The sequence below is a fragment of the Athene noctua genome, chromosome 2, assembly GCF_965140245.1.
Source record: "Athene noctua chromosome 2, bAthNoc1.hap1.1, whole genome shotgun sequence".
NCBI classification, from domain to species: domain Eukaryota; kingdom Metazoa; phylum Chordata; class Aves; order Strigiformes; family Strigidae; genus Athene; species Athene noctua.
In genome coordinates, this window is record NC_134038.1 from 164,554,938 (window position 1) to 164,578,650 (window position 23,713).

The 23,713-nt window shown below is 39.2% G+C and overlaps 1 protein-coding gene across 4 annotated transcripts in view; it reads right to left on the minus strand.

Annotated features, from left to right (window-relative positions):
* The window catches only part of PDE1C (phosphodiesterase 1C), a 391,546-nt gene that overhangs the window by 93,874 nt on the left and 273,959 nt on the right, over positions 1-23,713 (minus strand). For all 4 annotated transcript variants that reach the window (XM_074900989.1, XM_074900987.1, XM_074900988.1 and 1 more), the window contains 2 exons: positions 2,412-2,525; positions 1,391-1,573 (listed from right to left, as the gene is read on the minus strand). In XM_074900989.1, coding sequence (XP_074757090.1) covers positions 1,391-1,573; positions 2,412-2,525 — 297 coding nt within the window. The remainder of the gene's footprint in view (positions 1-1,390; positions 1,574-2,411; positions 2,526-23,713) is intronic.

Sequence of the window (23,713 nt, forward strand, 5' to 3'; positions counted from 1 at the left end):
CATCATGTTCTCCACTCAGACCTGAAAAAAGTCAGCCCCCTTTGGAGAATGAAATTCACCCATTCCCCAAATTCCAGAATTTGTAATCCCCTCCTCCCTCCAGTCAGGAGCTCCACAGCCTTTTCTTAAGTGACAATTCAGGCATAGTCCCTTTCCCTTAGCTCAGGAGAGCCACAACCCTCCTCTGGTGCCATATTGTATCTGAACTCTTCCTCCTTTGGGCCACAGTGATTCCTATCAGCCGGAAAACAGCCTCCTGCAGCCAGCTCTCTGCACTTCATTTACTTTCTTGTTGAGTAAGCCCCCCACTGAGAGTGAGGGTTAATTCACAAATAGCCTGTAAAACCTAGAAGAAACCTGTTCCAAGGAGAAACGACAGGTTTAGTCTTATCCCAATTTGCCGCCACTCTTAACACATGTACAGTAACTCTGGTACACAGATAAAAAAACTGGCTATAGACATGCCGGAGGAGGCTTCTGTGTGTGTGTAGCTTGTGGCCCACTGTCTGATATGCCCCACCTGCACAGAGGGCTGGTAGGCTGTCACTGCAATTCTGATGAACGGTGAAAGGAGCTCTGTTCTTCATTCCTAACTCAAATTTTGCTGTAGAGACCTGGGACCTGCTGCCTTTCACGCTGCCTAAAGTCTGTTGACAGTTTCACATGTGCCAGGCCACCTTCTAGCTTGAAGGAGGAATGTCAGCAAAGAGTGGTTACTCGAAAAGGTGAGACTGGAAGTGAGATCAAATTGAAACAACTAAATGTCTTAAAGGGTTCAGAAAGTAAAATCAGTTTTAGCAGTAGGTTCTGACTGAAGTCACAACAGAGAAGACAGAGGGCTTAATGGGTTTTCTAAAATCCTCCCTGAGATCCAAAGTTTTTACATGTCTCCGTCTATAGTTCATTTCAATAATACTATGATACAGGATTTTATTCCCTTTCTTGGCAGTTCTTCATAAGAAATACTAGACCATGAAGGTAAACAGAGGCAAGGGAGGGCTTGGTCTGGGCTGGCTGAATTTTAGAAGCTGTTACTTGTGACCTAGGGCTATGCGGAGGTGCATATCCTCCATCAAAATTATTCCAACTGCACTATTACATTTGTATTATGCTAAAACAGATTCATACGTGCTGTTTGCACTTTATTATGTGCTGTTTTGCAATTTATTACTTCATCCCAGGTTTTGAGGTGCTATCCAGATCTGTGTAGAAATATCATCTGAAGCATATTAAAGTATTCTTCATTCAGTAGAGTCATGTCCTAGTTTGCCAAGGTCTTCTGGCCTTAGGTACTCTCCTCCATCACCTGTCATTGCGTCATCCCATACTAAAGGTGCAATCTGCAGTACCTGGGCAGCTACTAGAACAAAGTAATTACATGTTGCTTTACCTTTCCACAAATATTCCAGCTTGTACTGCATGGACAATACTCCTAAACCGGGGTTTTTCCTCTGTCCTTTTAAGCATCATCCCCATTTGCCGTGTGAAGGTAGAAGCCAACCAGTCCCGAACCTCTGAGGGCACAGAGTCAGACTGGATGTCACTGAGCTCATCTTCTGTGTCCAGTAAACGCCTAGAAAGGGGAGGGAAAAGATGGGTAAACAGACGCCCTTGGAGAGCACTGCAACATTATTAACAAAAAAGAAACTCACATATATCCTAATTAAATCAATTTTTAAAAGTCTTTGGTTCAACAGCCCTAAAGGAACACAATTGTACAAGTCCTCAACAGATTGTTTATTCTTTTTTATAGGTCAATGTCAGATTGTGAAACTTACTACTAGGCCGGCAAATAAGAAGTATCAGCCTTCTGAAGCACAACTACATAATCATCCATTCTCGTCTTCAGCTTGTCAATATTCTTGACCTTTCTGCCCTTCAGAGCTCATATATGGCCACATCTAACTTCCAGTTAGTATCATACAGTCCTCCCCCATTCTGGTCATCTGACCTGACTCTACAAGTGCACTTGTAGAGCACTGGAGAGGGGAACTCCTCTGCCATATCTTACCAGTCTATATCTATCATGACCTGGAGTAAAATTTTTTTTAATTTCAAAGGTTTGATATAAGTGAAAAGTTTTAACACTATTCAAAAGGAATAGCAGAGTAGGAATTTAGAAACTTTCAGAAAAAATGGGACACAATTATGAAAACATTTCTCCAAGAGAATATATATTAAATTTATTATTTTTTAAAATCTCCTCCTCTGCCCCAGGAAACTTAAAGAAGCTTTTAGACCAATGATTGAAGGTCTGTTCTCACAGAATACAATATTTTAATGATTAAAAACATATTGTCTGTGTGTAATAAATCTTGGCTAAAACAACTTTCCCAACTGATGTGTAAACTACAATTTTGTGTCAATGGTATTAGATATGAGAAAACTGCTGATGTCTGTAGTTAACTCACCTAGTTTCGTCAATATATACTGACTCAAGAACGGTCGCAGCATATTCCAAATTCTTCTTTAGGTCTACAACTGAAGCTTCTCCTCTCTCTAACTGCTTTACCAAAGACCGCAATCTAGAGAAATGGAAAACCGAAATTGCGTTAGTACAAATAGATTTGAGAGTGAGCGTCAGTTCAAAACTGGATGCAGCATGAGACCCAGCATACGTGATTGGCAGGTGAAAACTTTTGGAAGTCTACAAGGTTCTTTGAGGCATATACAAGAAATCAACAAAAATGACTTTTCAAAGATCAGTCACAATGATGTCAGGCAAACAGCACGTTTAGACTGAAATAAGTCAGCAAGGTATGACTGTCCCCTACTCACACTGAAATAAGTTAAAGTAGAAATCACTTGGTATTTAACACAGGAGCTAAGAGATGGTAATTTCATTCCAGCCATAAGAAAGGAATGAACTTCTTGAACAGTATCTGTTCACAAATATCATACCTTTATGATGATTGGTGTACATATATCCAAATTGTATCAGAGTATACTTAGAAATACTGTTGCAGAAATACTATAAAAGGTTAGAAAATGCTATGATTTTCATTAGAACAAGAAGAGGTCACCATTAGACTACCCCATCTGTATTAAACAGAACTCAATGAATTTTTTTTTATCAGGTTATTGTTACGATGAGGGGGAAGGGCCTTCCTGAAAACAAAAATTTATGCAAAAAAAGTATTCTGTTTCAAAGAGAATTAACGTATTTGTGCAATAATCTTTTGTCTTTTCCTCTCCTTCACTCTACTTTCTGTGGCAAATTATAAAAACAAAAAAGGAAAGAAAGGGGAGAAGAAAATGTAAAAGTAAAGAGTAAAATCTAATTATTTTAAATAATGCAAGAATATACAAGCTTACAATTAGAGGAAGAAAATTATCATTCCTTTAAAGGGACAATGGGATAAAGATTTGCCATGTTAAAAAAATTTTGTGAATGTCTTCATTCTTGTTAAAAAGCAGTTAAGTAAACATTCAAATATGCATTTAACAGTGTAATAGAAATCACAAGTTGCTAATTTGTCCTGTTCAAGATGCAAAAACGTAGAGGAGTAGTCATGTCATCTAAAATTTGTCTTCTACTTAGGAGACTTTCCATGAAGAAAAATAAGCTTTTCCACAAGGTAATTCAGAGATAGAGCCTAATATAGGTGCCTGATCTCACTTTATTAACCGTAGTGGGAGCCCAACCTCCTGCAGCAGACATGTGCATAAAATCCTTAAAATGAAGTATCTGTACTCCCTTGCTATCACAATGCCCCTGTGGCATCAGTGCTTTCAGGAGAAATCAAGTCTCCATGGGGCTGTATTTCATGGCAGAGCTGAGGAGCAGTCACTCTGCTTGTGTGCGCTGCACCAACATCTCTTTCCACCTGGGGTTCCTTGCCCCGCCTTTCTCCACATAAACAGTGAGACTGCAGAGAACAGAAATCATAAAGATTATCGATTGTTCCTCTGGCTAGGTCACATAAAGTCCACTCCTACTGACAGTGGTATTGCTGACATACAGCTAGATATTTAGCTTTACAAAGAATCTTGAGCAAGAAGTGGACCCTCCATCTCCTGGAGGATTAACTCATCCGCTTGTCGGTGATTGAAAACCAAAAGTATTGTTCAATACTTCATTCCTGATGTGAGAATCAAGATGGGAAGGTCAGTGATGTACAAATACACTGAAGACAACTCTTCTCATCTCTGTAAGCCAGGTGGAGAACATTCAGCTATGCCAGTACGTTTCCCTCCAATTCTGGAACCCAGTTTGGGGAATCCATGGAGCAACCACAGCCACACAGAAGAAGAAACATGGCTCAGTGCTCTCATAGACCTCTTCTGTGTAACTGCACCACCAAGTGTGAGCAGCAACACATTGTGTTTGATGAGCAGAGAAGGGAGGAAAATAAAAAAAAAACCAAAACAACTTTCTTGTCCAAACACTAAGCATTGGTTCATATGCCTCCTACTTCCTTCATCCTGTGTGTGGGGAGTCCAGAGACGTGACCCCTTAACTAGTTACCAGAAACATTGTTTGTACACAATCCACAGGAGTCAATATTGCAGGAGGAACATTATCTTTGGCTCCTCCTGACTTTTATTTCATTGATTTAAGTACCTGGCAGCTCTATGCCACAAGTCATTAAAAATTCATGTTCAATAATAGCACAGTGAGTAACAGTTGCTTCATGGCACCAACATTTATCATCAAAGAAGACTATGCAGAGTACTGCATGCATCAATCATTTGAAAAAACAGAAGTACAGTTGTTATAATAAAACCTTGTCACACAATCAGCCACTCTCATGTGAAAAAAAAAAAAAAATTACACTTTTTGTCTTGCCATACGTTATCTATAACTATTTCCGATTCACTGAGTCACAGCAGCTGCTGCCAGTTACCTTTACTAAGAGCCTGGTGATAAGTTTGTCTTTAATGCATTCTATGTATCTCTATTTTTTTGAAATAGTCCTAAATGCAATCATAAAGTTAAGGCCAGGCTGTCCCACTGAAGGGCATCCAGGCAAATTTATTAGCTGAATAATTCTGTTTCAAGGTGGCTGAAGTAATTTTGGATTTCAATCAAATTCACCAAACCATTTTGACTGAAATAAAAACATTACCACAAACTTTTAACTTTTTTTGTTTGTTTGTTTGTTTGTTTTTTCCAGAGCTTCTATTAAAGCAACCGAAGCAGAGAGCAAGAAGCGGACCTGCCATCTTTACCCCATAGGCTAGTCATTGCAGCAAGTAGGGTTCAGTCACATGTACCATTTCACAGGAAAATGCTGAGTCTGTCAGGCTAATATAATTATTGTAATCAATTTAAGGAACTCAGTTCATATTCTCCTTCACTTTTATTGTAACTGTCTGTTTTGTATGAACAAAACACTTTTTTCAACCAAAGCATGTTTTGTTCTGTTCTGTTTTAAAAAGTTCATGATAGACTGATCAAACCCCAAATTTTCATTGTTTGGGGTTTTTTTTTGTCTCATTTTCAAGTTCAAAACTAAAAATTTGCATAGATCTACCAGACCTAGTTTCACTGAAGTCCATGGGGCTGGTTGTAGGAGAAGCAGCCAATTCCTGTGCATAAGGAGATCCCAGGCCAGGAGGGAGGTGTTAGCCATTTCTAATACTAAGCTGTCTTAAGACCATGGCGCATGGCACAAGTGAGCCAGGCTGTAGGTCAGCCAAAAGTTTCTCAGATTACAGTCATCAGCACAGCAGTTACAAAGAACTGGTTAATCACACAATATTAGCTCTAAATCTGCTTGTTTAATTGTATTAAGATAGCGTTAATGCCTTTCTTAATGAGATATCCAAGGGAAGCTATTCCTCCAGTCTGCAAATTCTCTGTGAACATGTGCCAAATATCATGGAAAAAGTCTGAGAGCCTTCGTTCCTCTCACAGTTATTTCACATTTTAGTCCTTAGAATAATCCCTTAACTGCCCAAAGAGAAAGCCTAGTCCGGAGCAATGCTATTTATTTCAACTTCCTTGGGCCCCACGGGGAGTTCAAGTAGATGTAAAATTGTGGAAAAGGGCCAGTTCCAGAATACAGCCTCCTACACTGCCCTTCCAAGGAAAATATCTGTATGCATTCACCATAAAACCCCCTGAGAGTATCTGCAAACAATCCCACTGAATTCATCAGAGCAACACCTTTGTGTACAGAAGGCAGGTTGGGCCCTCAGTGAAGGTGAGAGGTTATCCGAAGTGTGTGGTGCTCCACAGCCCCACTCCTGCTCTTCACTCTTTCCCTAAAGTACTAGCTATCGTAAGATTGAGGGAGATAGGAAGCGAATGACTAGAAACTGGGCAGCTGAACTCAGTCCATGAAAGTTACACAGCTCAAAGACCCAAAGCCACTCTAGATCCAAACTGAATAACAGGAAAAAGTGAAGCTGTTTTCAGTGCGTTCCTGAAATGTAAAATTTCTGAGTAACTGCTCCAAGCATTCTCCTCCCTGTTATAAATAAAACAGTATCTGTGTACAAATATTTATATCCTTAGCTAGAGGGCTTGCTTTTATGCTGTTGATTTTTTTTTTTAAAAATAGCATTACATATCACTGCAGAGAAGATTAACACCACCACAGTCTGGATACCAGTCAGCTTCAATTAACATGCAAAGCACAGATACTGTCTGAATACCTGGGGCAAGTTCCTTCAACCTGTGTAAAGTCTGCAAAGCTACATGGCTATAGCCTCCACATTAATTTTCAAAGCTTTATGACTATGATTCCCCACATATTTTCAACAGTACAACTCAATCGTTTCCTCCAAGAATCATTCTTATACCATTGGGCCAGGTGAGGAAAAAAATACTTTGAATGTACATTACAAATTTTTAAAAAAATAATATTTCTAACAGCATTACCGATTACCAAGGATGGAATATTTATCCCTGCTTTACTCTTGATATTAACTGCTAAACAGTTTGATACTGACAGCTGAACCTGATTAATATGTTGTTTCTACCATGACAGCCTACTACCTGACAGGTGAGGTTCACAGAAAGCAGAGATATTTTTAATTATAGCCAGACTACCTATTGAACACAACACCACTACAGCTAGTTAAGTACTCTCTTGAGACAATGTTCTTTCATCAACCGTCACTAATTCGTTGAGATCAAAAAACTATTCACAAGCCTCTGCTAAGTCTGATACAAGTTTCATCAAGAAAGTCTGTGATGGAATTTCTAAACAAAACTGAGCCCTGCCCACGTAGTGAAGGCACTCACCAGAGAGGGGAACCCTGGGCTGAAGTGACTGTCACTTGGTCCCTTTTAACGCATACCGAAACCGGAGACCCCAGAGCTCAGGTGATAGACAGAGGGAATCATCTTTGATAGGTCAGTCCTAAAGAACAGCTCGGTGGGAGAAAGGACTTGTACCTTAGACCAGAAAATCCTAATGAGCAGATTATATGCTGGGGTCGTGAGTTCAAAAGTTTGCTACAGATATGGATTGAAAGAAATTATTCAGTTTTCTGTCTCTTATCTGAGGAGGAGGAAGATATGGTCCACACCACACTAGATATGGCTTTTGATATATTTTTCTGCAAAATATTAAAATGTTCTGAAAAACTTTAAGATACTTGAAAAACAGAACTTCTCCCACCCTCGCTAATAGTGACACAGTTAGCTAAAATGAGTTACTGGCTTCCTGCTTCAATAACCCCCCAAAAGATGTGTCATTCTTTCTTACTTCCTTTCAAAGATGTACATAGTTCATGCACAGGAATAGAAAAAATATTTTCATAACACTAAATCATTCCACAGCAGTAGCTATACATGAGAATGTCCCTTCTCAACTCTTTGTGAGAGTTTTACTGATGTACCAAAACCATATGGTACAAGAAAGTTTTGTACAGAGAACTGAATTTTATGGATGCCTGACAAAGACAGGCCATGAAAGATGACTTGTAACTCCCCAAAACAGGGCCTGAGAGAAATAGGCCTATGAGAAACAAGGACTGAGAAAAGCAGCCTAAGAAAGAGATAAAGGACGGGAGGGAGCAGAGGCCCTCCAAGCCAAGGAATCTCAAACACTAGTAAGTAACAAAACTATAGTCACGGGGTGGATAGTGTGGAGTTTGGAGCTGATAGGGCTGCCTGGAGAGCACAGGAGGCAGCTGGAGGAGGGAGCCCCATGAAGGCAGAACGATTCTGCTCTGGTGCATCTTGTAAAGTTTCAAGGGCCATCTGCCTGGTGAATAACACTTCCTTCATTAGCCACAAAATGCATATCAGATTGAACACCTGCATATGCTAATGAAGATGAACAAGATCATGCTAGTTAAGTCATCCCATGAAGCACCTTACCCCTCCCCTTACATGGGATACGTAGGTACGTGGGTCAGCCTAGGGGACAGACCCAAGGAAAGTGGGTATAGATTGAGGGGGAGCAAGGAGTGAAATACAGAAAGAAAAAGGAAGATGTGAAGCAGATGAATGTATCCCTGACGAACTCAGACAGGACCAACACAGGAACCCACACCAGTGATTTCTATTTCTCTATTCTCCCTCTCTTTTTCTCTTCATTTCTTTTTCCCCTTTCTCTTACTACCATTAAGTAACACAAGGCATACTATATTGCTTGCCATAATTTGGTATAAACTTATCCAATTATTGTGTATCCAATTAGTACATTGCGGGACATTCATAAACATGTGTTCATGGACTTTGAGACTTGTCTCACTGTTGTCCACACCATTGGGGATTTAATTGTCTCCCTCATCTGAGCGGGATGTGACACGGGTGTATGTAGCAGCAAAATACCAGGTTTCATAACCTGAATGCTGGTTTTATATCCCAGGAGGGAATCTGTCCTTTCTATTTCTCACATTTCCAAAGCTTTAGAATCAACTTTTAGAATTTAAGTCGGTTTCCTTAAGCAGACAATAACCCATTGCATTCAGTGTAATTCTGACGCTGCACTCCATGAGCAAACAGTCTGGGGATATCCTGGAAACATAAAGGATCTGGTAACACATTCTGTAAGAAATCAGGTTTGCTCTCATGGCCTGTCCCTATTCTTGTGAAGTAACTTCGTGCTCTTCAGTCATTTCCTTCAGTCTCAAATGTCACTAATTTTCAGTGGAAGTGGAGATACTTGTAAAAGGTGTTGCAATTGCATATTGGGTAAGACTGTAAGCTGCTACATCCGTATAAGAAACCATTTCTAATAATCTTGCATGATTAATGCTTAGATACACAAAATTTTCCCCCAACTATTGTCAGCATTGACTTCAGTATGGGACACTGTTCACAGTCCTGTTCATCATAGAGGTTCATGAGCAAAAACTGGCACACAATGAGATCGATCTCAGTTACAATAAGGCCCTCTCTAAGTTTTCTGCAGATGAATGTGATTACAATTAGACACCAGGGAGGAACACTTTCAGCTTCAGCAAATCCTCATCACTCTGGCTCTGGAAGCATGAATAAGAGACTCTGTGTTTATGTGGCTTTTATTACACTTATGTAATGAAAATCCAAGAGAATGATTTTGAAGACAACTCATTTGTGATAACATTCTTTTGATAGCAAATTCAAATTGCCTTTTTTTTAAAAAAAAAATAAATAAAAATCAAGCTTTAGAAATTAACAGAATAATAATCAGAAGCAGACCTAATTGCATAAATGCCAGCTTCAGTTGCACACAGAAGACAGTGTCGCTCCCATAGTCTGGAAAGACAAACATCTGCTGAACTGAAAGACAAACCCCTGCCTTCTGATCTACAGTACATTCCTTACCCTTCTCTGAAAAAACACCATAATTACTGGTAGGAAATTCATGACTAAGTTTGAGAAACAAACTGTGCATTGAACTATATTTCTGTTCAAGAACTGCTACACAGAAATAGGTGTGCATCTGCCATCTCACTATAACATACAAACCCAACGAACCTGATATTCTGGGGACATACCAGGGTTAGAGAGCACGTGCAGACCAGCTAAGCAGTGAGCACATAGAAGATCTGCTAGATGCCCCATGACAGTATCGGTCTGCCTGCTAGGGTGTAAAGAAACTGCAAAGCAAATGCACAGGGTATTTAACACTGCCCAAAAGTATCCAGAGCATACTGCATGTAGTCATGCAGCATAATGTGTGTGTGCAGTAGTCTCAGTCAGCCAGGTGGACAGATGCCTCCACAGTTTGCATAGCAGACCCTTTGATGCTCTATTCAAATACTGGGTTGGTGGGAGGGGTACAGCACACACAGAAAGTAATCCAGGAGCTCACCATGTCTTTTCATAACAGTCAGCAGGTATGATTCATTCCACAGTCTGCCACATCTTAATCTAAGGCTCTGCATATCTAGCGTGTGTGAACCACTGAGGAAAAGACACAACCTTGAAAGCCAGTTCCAGCAGTTATCCTCAAAACAGAACTGAAAATAGAGTAACTGGTAGCCTGTGACCCAATGGATTTGTATTAGGCTGGATAGTTATCTTCTATCACTGCTTTTTTAATAGAAAAATGCAAGTGACAATCCAGAGGAAGAAAAAAACCGTGTGTTTGCAAGGAGTAATCACTGAAACACAGAGCACTGCTACACTGGCATTTTTCATCAGAAGAAATTACAAGCAATTTCCCAAGTAATTGTTTTGCCTTCCTCATGTTTCCTGAAATATCCTTCTTCCTCTGAATTAAAAATAAAAAAATAAAAGAACTAATAAATTGAACTAATCAACGAATTCTGTATTATTTAGAAGCATGAAAATGCAACAGTGATAAGTTCAGTGGCCTTGGCAGAATGGTGAACAGCTTGTTTCAGCTCACCTTAAGTCAAATATACTTTTGACCACATCAGCCAACTAGAAGTGAAATCATATATAGTTTTTATTTTCACTTCACAGTCATAAATTCCTCCATGTCTATTACAGGAAGGGAAGTCCTGTGCCCAAAACATTAGCAAACTTTTGGCTTACTGGAGGATTTTTAATTCAACAACAGCCTAAGAAATTCCTTGGCACCAAGTCCTTTGAACTACCCTTGTCTGCATCTCCTGCTACTGAAAACTTCTAAAAGGTGTGCTCTCCTCTCATGTACAAACATTTTCAGGTTTGGAACTCTGGGAGATGAGTCAGAAAAGAGAATCAGTAAAAAGCCTTAATGTGGGTAAAATTTTGATGCCAGACTCTTTGGTGATGAGGTCATTAGAAGTCTTGGTCACAGGTCTTTTTTCATTCAAGTCAACCACCTCACCTAGCACTAACCTTTTATAGAAATCAGGCACACAGATGCTTATGAAAGTCACTGGAAATGGATAGCCAGGATGAATCACCTTCAAAAGCTGCCTGTCATATATCTCCTCAGGAAAGGGTGCACTGCCTTTTTGATGTGCCTTCCTTACCCCACTAACAACAGAAATGAGCTAAAAGATGAGTTTAGGCAGTCACGGTGGTTTCAGACAGCTCAGGTGAGGTGAGATGATTCTTTCCACTGAATAAATTGAGAGCTGAACAAGGGTAAACTTCAGATGTGGGAGAGAAAGAAAGGCTGCTATATTCTGTTTTCACAACTACCCATCTTCTAACTAGTGTTTTCCAAAGTAAACTTGCCTTTTGGCAGACTACTTCTTATTGGGACACTAGCATGAATTAGTTTTTTGGGGAAAGCACAAGATCACTGAATTTGTTGAAAATGAGATCCAAAGACAGCAAATTTATCTTCTGGAATGAAGCCTTTCCAAATTACTGGCGCCTTTTAGAAAAAAAACTACCCCAGTTATAACATCAGCCACAAATTTAACAATTTTTAATTCATATCTTTAAAAATAGGTACCTTGAAATGAACTGTCTAAATTTGCATTTGAGGCCACTAACACATACTATCAGTTTAGTGTTGATGCATACAATGATGCATTCCCCTTTGTTTTATACAGGCAGAGTATTTTTCTTTGAAACCACAATTATCACATTTCTGGGCCCCTGAACAAGGTCATTCTTCCAAACAATGCTAGCAGATTGCTTTGTGCGGATCTGAATGTCAGAGCCACACACTTGCTCTTTACTTAATGCTCACTGCAGAGATCAGGGAGAAGTTCAACAGATAATTTAAAAATATTTCATTGTAACCTTAGTTATCCCCCATCTGTTATCATTAAAATATCCATGAGCAGAAAGTTTGCAATGATCTCTTTTTTTCCAGTTCCTAAAATGAATTGCATTCCAGAACAGCTTTTATGAACCCACAGGACAGTTAAGCAAGTGCAGATCAGAGTCCACATGCAGTGTGAAGTTCAGGCAGGAATATGTCCCTGCCTGGTCTTCAGAAATGCCCAGTAAGCAAAGGCAGGAGGAGTGGTTCCCAGGCTGTTTCTTTCAGACCACCTTCAGCCATCATCACTTCCCGAGACCAAGACAAAGACTTCATCTCACTTATATCCCATTATTGGCAAAGTTTGGCAAAATTCTGCTTGCTCTAATGGACCCCTCAGCTTAGATCCCTAAGGCAGCTGCATACTCTTGAAGTTATCATCACTGACCCCACTAGAGACAGTCCAGCTGATACTAGACAAAGATTTTGTGCTATATACACATACATCTGGATCTATAAAGCACCTTGTCATGAATGACACATTTTACACTACTGCTAACTTTAATTTTTGCTGTGATCAGAGGTAAAATCACTGATAAAACATTTCAGACTTTCTTTTATTCTAAATTGGCATAAATGGCAAATACTCAGATTTCTGGTTAAAAACTTCGACCATTTCCTTTATATTTAAAGGCTTATACCCTTCCCTGGTAGATTTTGGATACCCAGGCACAGAGGTTTTTAGACACATTTAAGATGTGATCCTCACTTTTCTGACTCTGATTTCCATTCAGGACACCATACTTACCAGTACAGAGCTAATTGATTGACATTATTTACACAGCTGACTCACTGCTCTAAACATAAAAAAAATTACCTGAGTCAGTACTAAAATTTTACTTATCACCATATTAAAGCTCCACTATGCACTTTTTGTAGCCTGAAGAAATTTCTCTAAAACTTCTCAAGTTCACCACACTTGTCTGGCAATACTAGCATGTGCATTTGTTAGCTCAGATAGTTAATATGTCTTTCCTCAACATACAATTTACCCAAGCTGTTGTCCTCCTAAAGCCCATAAAGTTTGCACTAAACAGCAAAATTTATTTCCCTCTTGGCGGCTGCAAGTTGGCCAGTCTATACTTCTACAAAACAAGCTCATTCTTGGTACCCTTAATTATCTTTATTTTGAGGGAAGCATTCCCAAAGTCGGTAGTAAATATTCCCCTGTCTTTTGCTAAAGGCTGGAAAACCAAGGCCGTTGCCAACTTTTAGCTGCACATGATGGTGTTGAGCTACATATTTGCAATGCCAGGAATTTTTAACAACCTGGGCACCATCAGGAGAACCACAGTCTTTGCAGAGAAATGGCAAGGAGAGGCAATTACAAAATGAAAGCTGGAGCTTGCCAAGCCACAAGTTGTACCAAAAAAGTAGTTCAGATAGGGTCCCAGTCATGGTTTTTTTGAATGCAAATTGTTTGGAATAGTTCTCTGCACAGTGGTCTTTATTGATACCCTGGTAGTCTGGACTTTGCGCTGCAGACTGCTTCCTTCTCTACTTTAATTACCAGCTTTAATTACTGGCTAATAGATCCAGGTGCACTGTGGGTAACCACTACTACCCTTTCAAACCTGTATGTTTGCTAATGTGCACAGGAACTGGATTTACCATAAAACCACAATCTGGACACTGCAGCACTGGTGGTTAAAGTAAGTTCAAGTGAAAGCAAATTTCTGAGCCATGCTCATTTCTCCAAGACTACATGTCCTGTTTAGAGATGACCTCGAAGAGGCTATGTAAGCATCCCAAGAAGTCCATCCTAAGAATATATCATGAACTTCTGCCTGATGGAATCTCACCTCCTTGTTATAATTGCAATAACTCACCTCTCCTTTACTAAGCCATGGAAAAGGAGTGAGAATGACTGTTCCAGCTGGTACAAATTATCAATTGCAAATGTTATGGAAAACCCTCTAAATTCCATGAAATACATATTCAGCAACCTGATGGGTCACAAGTGCAATTAGTCAAATTTGGAGAGCATGATTGGGAAATGACCTCTTAGGGGAAAAGGAACTTTTGAAACTGATGGCTTGTTCATTGTGCTATGAAATAGATTAGCAGACAGAAATGAAGCATTGCAAAGTTTGCACTAAAAATTGTGAAAAGAAAGTTCTGTGCAGCAGAGAAAATGGTAAATTGTAGGAAACTCTTTTTCATTCATGGTTGTTCATGTCAGAAGAAAAAAAAAATCGCCAGAGATTTCCTGCATGCACTCAATGGAACACAAACAAAGCACTTCAAAAACATCTGTTTGAAATAACCCAAGGTTAGAAAGAGGAGCAGCACTAAAAATGTCTTTGAATAGTGATAATGAGAAAAAGATGCAACAAACAACAGGAAACTTGTAAAGATCATTTATTAAAATAAACTTCTTACGCATATTATTATCACGATTACAAGGGCGTATGTCCCCCATCTCCATTCCCTGCATACACTGTTGGATTCCACATGCCATGCAGGAGTGTCACTGGGTTGCAGATATCTGCAGACCAATCAGCTTTGCCCTCCTGCTGTAGAGGCACTGAGCACTTCAGCTGTACTCACTACTGCAATACCCAAATACCCCCCTGTCTCAAGCTCTGACTCAAGGAAGTATTAGCTTCCAAATGATCCTTTTGCAGAGAAATTTTTTCATATTTTTCTTGGTAAATTTTCATTCCTGAAATATTGCTAAACAGGCACAATATATATGGATCAGCTTGAAGTCTTGGCACCAATACTACCTTGTTTCTGCCTATTCTTCCCTTTCCTTCCTATTTTCCACCTCACCCTCAGTTTTGGCTCCACCATGACTAGTTCAAATTTCACTAGCAGCATCGCAGTGATTTGCTGTGGTTGACTTTCCTGAGGCCTATTTCTGCATTATGTCAATAAGATTGCACACCATCTTCAATACAAAATATGACAAATAGATACTGTAGATGTCCAAAGCTGGTTTATTTTGCCATCCACTTCCTTAGATGATACTGCACTGAGATGGCCACAACATGGATGCTGAGGAGTGTACTCTAGGTAAAAAGCTTCTGAGGACCTTCTGTCCAGTAATGAAGGGGGAAAACTTCACAAACTATGTGATGTCAAATGGCAACACCGTGGCAGCATCAGAGGAAAAGGAAGGGAAAGGGAAAGGGAAGGCATGTGTATCGGGACAGCCAATTGCTTCAAACCAATCATGCTGAGTATTACAGTGAATAAGAAATTTGCACAAGTTACTGAATTATCAAAGATCATTTTAACCTTTATCTAATAAATCAAAATTTTTCAAGGCCTCTCCAGCCTGTCTTTTCCCAGTTTTGTCCAACTTACGCTACCAGTGGTCATCATTCCAACCTCCTCTGCCGCAGTACATGCTAAGCACACCAATTCATTATCACTGTCAGAGGTGACAATGGCAGATCTGAACAGGACCCATGCTCTTACAGTTAGTTTTTCAGTAAGGTTTGGAGTAATATATACAAATTCTGTTCCAGTGTAAAACACATAAACAAAGCTAGAGCTCAAGCTACCCAGGGCCTGTCTGCATTTGCTTTTACACAATAAAAGCCTCCACCTTAATGTGAACACTGAAAATATCTCATCTACATTTGTAGCAAACCAAAATGCAAGACACCACAGTTAAGCCACTTACCTCAGTGAGGATAAAATCGTTTAGTCAAGCACTGGTTAAATGCAGCAATACTGATGTGAATCACTGCAAGTGAAGAATTATTGTAATATGCCAAGAAAATAACTTAAGAAAAGCTAAAACTTATTTTTTAAGAACTTAAAAATGCATTTTGAACCTGGAATGGCAAGTGAAGGAAAAGCACATCATTATCATGTGGCTTTCAGCCTACAAAGCATTTTTGTAGTTAACATGAGCTGGGTTCCAGAATGTAGTGGTACTGTCAGGAGACGATGCTGGTCTCAGACCAGAACAGGAAGACTTTGCAAGTTTCAGGTATGAAAACCCTGATGCTTCCCAGCAGACTTCACTCATACCTTAAAAATCCTTACCAGTAGAGTGATATTCTTGTATTGAATTAACTGGATCTAAAAGGATCCAAAATAAACATTCTTGTTTGATTTCCTCTTGAGACAGCAATTCTGACTAACTAGTGAATTCACAGAATAATCAAAGGCCTTTTGAGGGAAGAATAACAATAAAACAAAAGATGTGATTAGTTTTAGCCTAAATGATATCTTTTAAACATAGTTGCTTAGAAAAATGAGGCTGATACACACTGTCTGTCCATCTCTAGAGACCAATGAAACTATCAGTAAAACAATGTCAAAGAGTTTTCTAAAACATTGTTTTTACACATTTCATGACAGTAAATTGCCAGTGTACACGACTGAACATCCACTGAGGAAATCACGGAAGTGTAAACTCTCCACTACTATTAGACAACAAAGAATCTAAAGAGAGCGTCAGCTCCAGCACAGAAGAAACCAGGCTTCGTGAGTGCCAGACCTGCCACATTAAAAGGCTCATTGAGAGTCAGCCCCTTCCATGTCCCCTTGCAACTGAGTAAAACCAGACTACCCAGCTGCACATATATGCCAGATTTAACCATCTCAAAAAGAAGAAACAGTAGATAACTTTCCACCGTATTTGCAAATTTGCTTTAAAAAGCTGCCTCTGAAATTACCATTGACAGGCAAAAAGGCTGGAAAAACTCATAAAATGCCAACAAAAGTTCTGCTGTTAGAAAAATTGCCTAAAAAATTCATGTTCGTGGATTAAAATCGAAGTGGGGGAAAAGGATCTGATTTTGAACATTGTGTTGTTTTGACTTAGGATTTACACAGTTTAGGATTCTTCACCTTCAACCAACACTAAATTAACAATGAAGCTCCTGTGGTTTCTTTCCTACATAAACATCACTCATATTTCAAGCTAAAAGTACAAATTTGTATTTGTAGTGTTTTCCTGTCTGTGATGCTTTTTCTAAACACTGAAGTAGAAGGAGAGTTATCCTGGTAATAATTGACATGAAATAACTTTTGAGGAGAAAAGAAGGAAAGAAGGAGAAAAGTGAATAAAAAGAAAGCAACAAGCCAGCAAATTTGAATAAACTTGTTATACTTCTCTACCCTTTGCAGGGTACAAGAACAACTTGTGTAAAATAAAAAACTGTTAAAGTTTAGGAGATAATTAGTCAAGAAAAAGCTCTTCTTTGTAAATATTTACCCTTACACTGTTGTCAGCATCAGAGGTGTGTGAAAAGTGAGCACTTAGGAAAATTTTACATTACATTCAAAGGAAGAGGGCTGGAGAGGCCTCTTCCAAAGGGCTGCTGGGAAGGAAGAGGCTCTCTGGAAAGAGCACTGTACTTGTGCTCTTCCCAGAACAATTTGAAAAGGGGTAGCAAAACTACCTGTGGAAGTCCAGAATTAATTGATTAAAATACAAACTAGACACAAATCCCTATTTCTTTACTTACAAAAGCGCTCTGAAAAGAGTTTTTTCCCCTAGCTCTAGCATGCCTTCAGATGAGCTCCTTCATAACCGGTTCTTACAGACAGAAAAGTCCATCTACAATATTTTACTTCGGTTTAACAAAGGCCCTTTAGGACTGCTGAATTTCTATAGGGCATATGCTGACATTGGTATATAAGCACTTGTGATACTTGCAACACAGTTTGCTTGGGATTCAGGCTGTCAGCATTGTCCCATTGATTTACAGATTACAGTCAGGATAAATTTCTCCCTGAACATAAATCAAAAATGTTCTGCTCAGCAAAACTAGGATTTTGTCTTCCAAAAAACACAGGGGTGCAGCCCTTGTCTTTATTTCACCATGTTAAGTTAGTGTAATCGGATCCTCTTTAGAGAAAAACTCCCTTTTTTCCTGACAGGTGTACAACGGTACTGAAAACCACAAAATAAGCCTCCTGTGTAGGTACTAGCACAGGCAGATTATGTATCTCATCTCAGCCTAGTGGCTACAGGCTAAGAGAATCACCAGCTGCTAATAAATATTTAGGTTAATAATTTGCAGTCCAGTAGGGAGCAGCATGAAGCATGCTGAGGTAGTGTTTCACATTCTGAATTCTGAAAAAAAACCTTCCTGTAATTACATTCTAGGATGCTTTCCTTTTTATTTTTGTGCCACTGTGGGCCCTACTGCAATACTGTTTTATTTTTCATAACTGTGCTTCCTTTCTACGCATCACTGGGCAGAGAATTTGTTTTGAACATCACTTACATCTTGCTGCATTGATTGTATAGCGTTTGAGTGCATTGGTAACATAAAAAGAAAGAGGGGAAATATTTGATGGTGATACCCCCAGAAAGTCAGCCTGCTAACTGCCCTGAGTAAACAATACAGCATAGCATTCTCCAGAGCCAGATGGGTTCAGCTGTGCACGGACTCTGCTGAGCCCTCAGAGCACACCATCTGCTTCCTCAAAGGTGGGTTGGTTAAAAGCAGTGTTAGAGGTCATTTTTGAAATGCACAAATTCTGGGAAGAAGCACGGATTTTTAAACAGAAGTCAGAGGGTTTGGATCAGGGAATGCCACAGATAAAGCAGGCAGAGATGGAAGCTGCAGGGCAGCTGCCTCTTCTGGGAGCTGAGACATCATAAATTTACTTCAGAAATCAGGTTCAATGTAGCTGAAGGGTCAGTACAGAAGGGGAAGAACCATGAAGATACATATGGTAAACCTAGGAGCGGATAGGCAGCAATCTGGCAAAGCTCTGAGCATAAAGCTTTACATCTTGATGTAAAGATGGAATTTTAAAATGCTGCACCTTCTAAAGGACAAATCCCTCTTTTCTCCCACTGATTCCTTACAAGTACATCTTCTTCAGCTTTGCCACCTCTCCTGGTTGCAGATGTCCCCTAGCTCATTCTGACAACAGGCTGGATCTTTCAGGAGTCCTCCTTCATATCACGCCACACAAACTGTAGATCTTATTGACCCGTAAATAAAGGAGTTGTGAGGTGGCACAGTGTAGTATATGCATTTTACAGAAAACACTCATCAACCAAAACAGCTCAGCGGATAGAAAATAGTACTGAAAATATGTCTACAGCAACACATCTCCCATTTTTGCCTCTCTGTACACATTATTTTCTTAACTAGAAGAAACGTTGAAGAATAAGCCTGCTTACACAGAACCTATAAGGCTTAAATTAGTACAACTACTCTAAAGGCTTGAGAAGGTATACCAATAATCAACCAACCTGAGGCACTTTCAGTGATGCAGTCTCACTGTGGTTTATTAAAGGTAAAAGAACACACTGAGAAATATTTATAAAACCAGACAGTCATTTCTGAATGTTAGATATGTGAGGAAAGGTTATTTCTTAAATCCTTTATATCTATTTATCTGGATCAAAGTCTCTAAACTGCATTTCTACACAGTGTTTATACAACAATGGGCACAACTAAATAAATAACCACAAGAAACCACTAGAAATTATTTAAGAGATTTTAAAGACAAATATACTATCAAAATTTAGATTGCCTTGGTCAAACAATCTCACAAAAGGTTAGTTTTAAATGAAGTTGTCCTCCACAAATTTGCACAATACAATTGAATTAAATCCTTTCCATTAGGAGCAAACCAGAGACTAAATAGATATTTGATCCACCTTGGAGGTCTGGAACTCATTGACTGTGGTGTCCAAATGTCCTAAAAGCAAACAGCCACATCTATAGTGTCTGTGTGTGATGAGAAGAGGAATTGAATGTCTCTTCTGTTTGAATAAAGACCAGACCAATGGGTACATAGAATCATAGAATCACTGATGTTGGAAAAGACCTTTAAGATCATCAATTCTATTAGCTTCAGTGGAAGGCAGCAGACAATATTAATTCCTTAATGAATTATTAATAGTAAGGATAAGTACACCCCATTTTACTTTCTCAACATGAATGAGACTACCTCATTTCTGCTGTGTACATGGCCTTCCACCTTGGTTCTTTTTTTTTTTTTTTTTTAAATAGAATAATTCAGTTGGAAGGGACCTACAACAATCATCTAGTCCAACTCTCTGACCACTTCCCATCTTTACATTGCAGTGCCATTTGTGAGAGAAAAAAGCACAAAGAGGCACCTCACAGCCTGGATCAACCATTTTCCAGACTCTGACAGTGCAGAGGCAGATTTCAACTATTATATTCATAGGACAAAAATTATTTCTGAATCATAGAAATACAGGACATCATTTACCTCTGCTTCCAGAGTCCAAATGTAAGCAATGATATTCTTAAAACACATACATTAAAAACTCTTTATTCTCTCTTTTTTTTTTTTTTTACTGTGAAGACCTATGAAAAATCTGACCCATTCTTTGAGAGTATCTTTTGCAGGATTTTTCCTGTCCTTTACAGTGCTGTCATGAATAATACTATGAAGTTCAGCTGTGTAAGTTCACATCAATCCTCCTTGCAGAAGACCCATCTGAACTGGATGGGTTCTGACTAAACCAAGTCTATCAACAGAACAGGCACACACTTTAGCTAGAGCTTGCTGTGCTCATGGGCACAGAGTTTGACTCAAAAATCAATTACAGTTAAAATGCCTTGATGTTGTCCCTTTCCCTCTCCTTTCCTGCAACCCTACCTTGCAATATTAGTTTAAGATGAATAGAAGTTGGAGAAAAGACAGGTTTTGATGCTGATCTCCCAAACCAAGATGGCCTTTAGTACACATTAATTCAAGGGAAGCTGCAGTATTTTGCAGGATCAGGCACCCCAAGAGAATTCACATATCGAATTCAAGTTTTTATTAACTCAACAATAGTCCCTTTGACCCCATGTTTCCGAACCTAATCCTCCCTGAGGGCCTAGCAATGAGAGGTTTAAGATCAGTTCCCTGCCAGGCAGGTGAGTTGACTGGAAAGCCACAGTCAAAATTTCTCTGCTTGCTTCCCATCCCACTTCTAAGATGATGAAACATGATACTTCATCTGTGGTGGATTACTTCATTCCCCAGAAGAGCCAATTCACATTTAGGCCCTCAAATTCCTGCTTTTAAGTATCTCTGAAACTAGACAGGATATTTTGACTGGCAACTTTAGATTACAGGTGAAAAAATTAAGTACAGAACTACCTGTTGGTTGATACAGCTGCAAAAGTACAGCTTTTGCATAAGTAGAGCTTTGTCCAGACTTGTTACAAAAATATTACTATTTTTCTAAAGAGGTGGGTAAAATGTATAAACAAAGTATGAAGCTGGGACTTGGCATCCAGAAATCCTCCTTTCAACACTAACTACCAGGATTTCCTCTTGCTTTCGTTCCATGTGGTCTCACAAATCTGACGTTTCTTTGGTTTGGAGACCTCCCAACCTTGCCTCCTCAATTAGCCCGGGAAGTGGAGGTCAAGGCACTCTCCTGGCAACTGGACGCTAATCCCCTTTTGAGGAGGAGGGCCTTGCGGCCAAAATATTGGTGCTGCCTATGCCAGTGCTCTGGCTACTAGGCCTTGATGTAAATAGGAAGCAAAATTATTATTATTTTTCTAAAGTAGAGTGCTGAGTTCTTTGGATGTTATGCAACTTTACCCTCTAAAAAGCCTCAAGAAGCAATGACACCCCCCAAACTTATCTCCACGCACAGGTCTCCAGCTAGGAGCCAGGCCTCTGGCAGCCAGGCCCTCCAGCGCCTGACCTGCTGGTTCCCACAGCATTAATAAATACACTGTCTGATGAATTCTGCAGGCTATGCCACGAGAAAACACAAAAGCTGCTTCAGCTATAGGAGCTTTAAACTGATTTATTGGGATGATTTCTAATAGATGTTCTGTAAAAGTGCCTTGAGATTAATTTTGCAGAGCAGAAGGAGCTATTAAAATTCCTAAAAATAACTTGTCCACAGCTAAAAATACCACACTATCGTAGTCCAATAACTCAAGCCCTTTTAGGGTTGGTAATTAACAGAAGCACTCATAAAATGACCATCTCTTCAGTGAGTGAAAAAAATGTTACATTCTCAAATGTATAGGACCCTGATGAACTGGATTTAGTGCTTTAGTTCTTTTTTCTATGAAGGAGAAAGCTTATTCTTCCTGTGCTTGGTGACTAGTAACTCTGAGGGAGAAAAACTTAAAAGAGAAAAAACAGTCTTCCAAGAAATGTTAATGCAAAAATTTATAAATGTAGACCTGTGTGTATTAATTATTTCAGTGTGGGCTCTGTTCCTTCTTTTTAATCTTGTATTTTACATTTCCATACATTAATCCATTTATATAAACTTGCTGTTTACTCTTCTTTTACATCCTTTCAACATAAGAACTTTATTCCACATTGTTGAACTAGAACTGCATGAAATAATGAATGACACACATTAAAACATTGACAACAGTTGACCAAGCATTTTCATGCTTTAATGACTTTTAAGCACTCCAGTTACAATATTCAGTAAAGTAAATAATCTTGACATTAAACATCTCTTCAGCCTGATAAACCACTTTTATATGGCTCAAAGACAAAAGAGGACTGAAAAAGACAGCCTCCTGCCCCATTTCATACTTTAAAATGTGCAATTTCATTAAATTATTTTAAAGAAATGTTTTTTAACAGAAATGTTGTATTTGTTGGCAGCAAATCTTAAAAACCAGGGTGAATATGATTTATCTACATAGGTTTGGAAAAAAAATTATGTACCTCTTTCTGACAGCTAGTATTTAATTTTTTTTTTTTTTTTTTAAATTAAATTGAGCACAAGTTTCCTTATTCTTCAGAATGAAGCGGTAAGAAAGTTAATACCCAGGCAAGCACACTAAAACACCTTCCCTTAGGGGGAACATTACTAGGACTGAAGAACAGTTAATTCAATTGGAAGCTATTGTTCAGGTAACACTGGATTTACAGAATAAAAAAGAAGACCAAAGGCTATATTTATACAGAGTTGAAAGTATTACTGTTTCTCTGTATATAAATTCTGAAGGCATATTAGCACCATAACTCTTTCTCAGTAAATATGAGAGGAGTTAGTGATCACTACTTAAAACCTGTCCTTTCTGCACACCAGCCCCAGATGATATAATCCACCTGCTTTCCTTCTGCACACCCTCATATAAAAATATACTGGATATACACCAATAACAGCAAAGACAAGATGTAGATCTAGATCTTTAAACTGCTGTCAGGTGTCTCATAAGTCCTTCAAAACACCTCAAAATGTCACACGGGTGAAAAAATCAGCACAATATGAAGGAATTGACCTCTTCCTCTCACACACAGCTTCCAATATCTTTTGCCATTTGATTGCACTTCTGAGAGACAAACCCAGTTGCCAGCTGAAGAGCCTTGACTTGGGACAGAGCTGCAATAAGGGGCAAAGACCAATACCCAAGCATCTGTTGTTCAGAAATCTTGCAGCAGGGATGATTTTATTTCAGAGATGCTTGCTCAGTTGAATCAGTGTCTCTCAGAGATTAACTGCCTGTAGGTATGTACTGCATTTTTAGGTCAACTCCTGTAATATTTATCTACATAATCAATCTGAACCATAGGTTTGATGAAGAAAACTGCAAGATGAGTGTCTGACATTTTCCAGCAGGCCTATCCCAGCAACTTGTAGGAAGGATGGCAGCTTGATGTCACTAGATAAACTCTCCACAAACCAGGGTTCAGGAATCCCTGGTTCCTGAACAAGGAGAAATGTGGTGACCCAGCCTCAGTCTCACTTTGCCACTGTAGCAGCG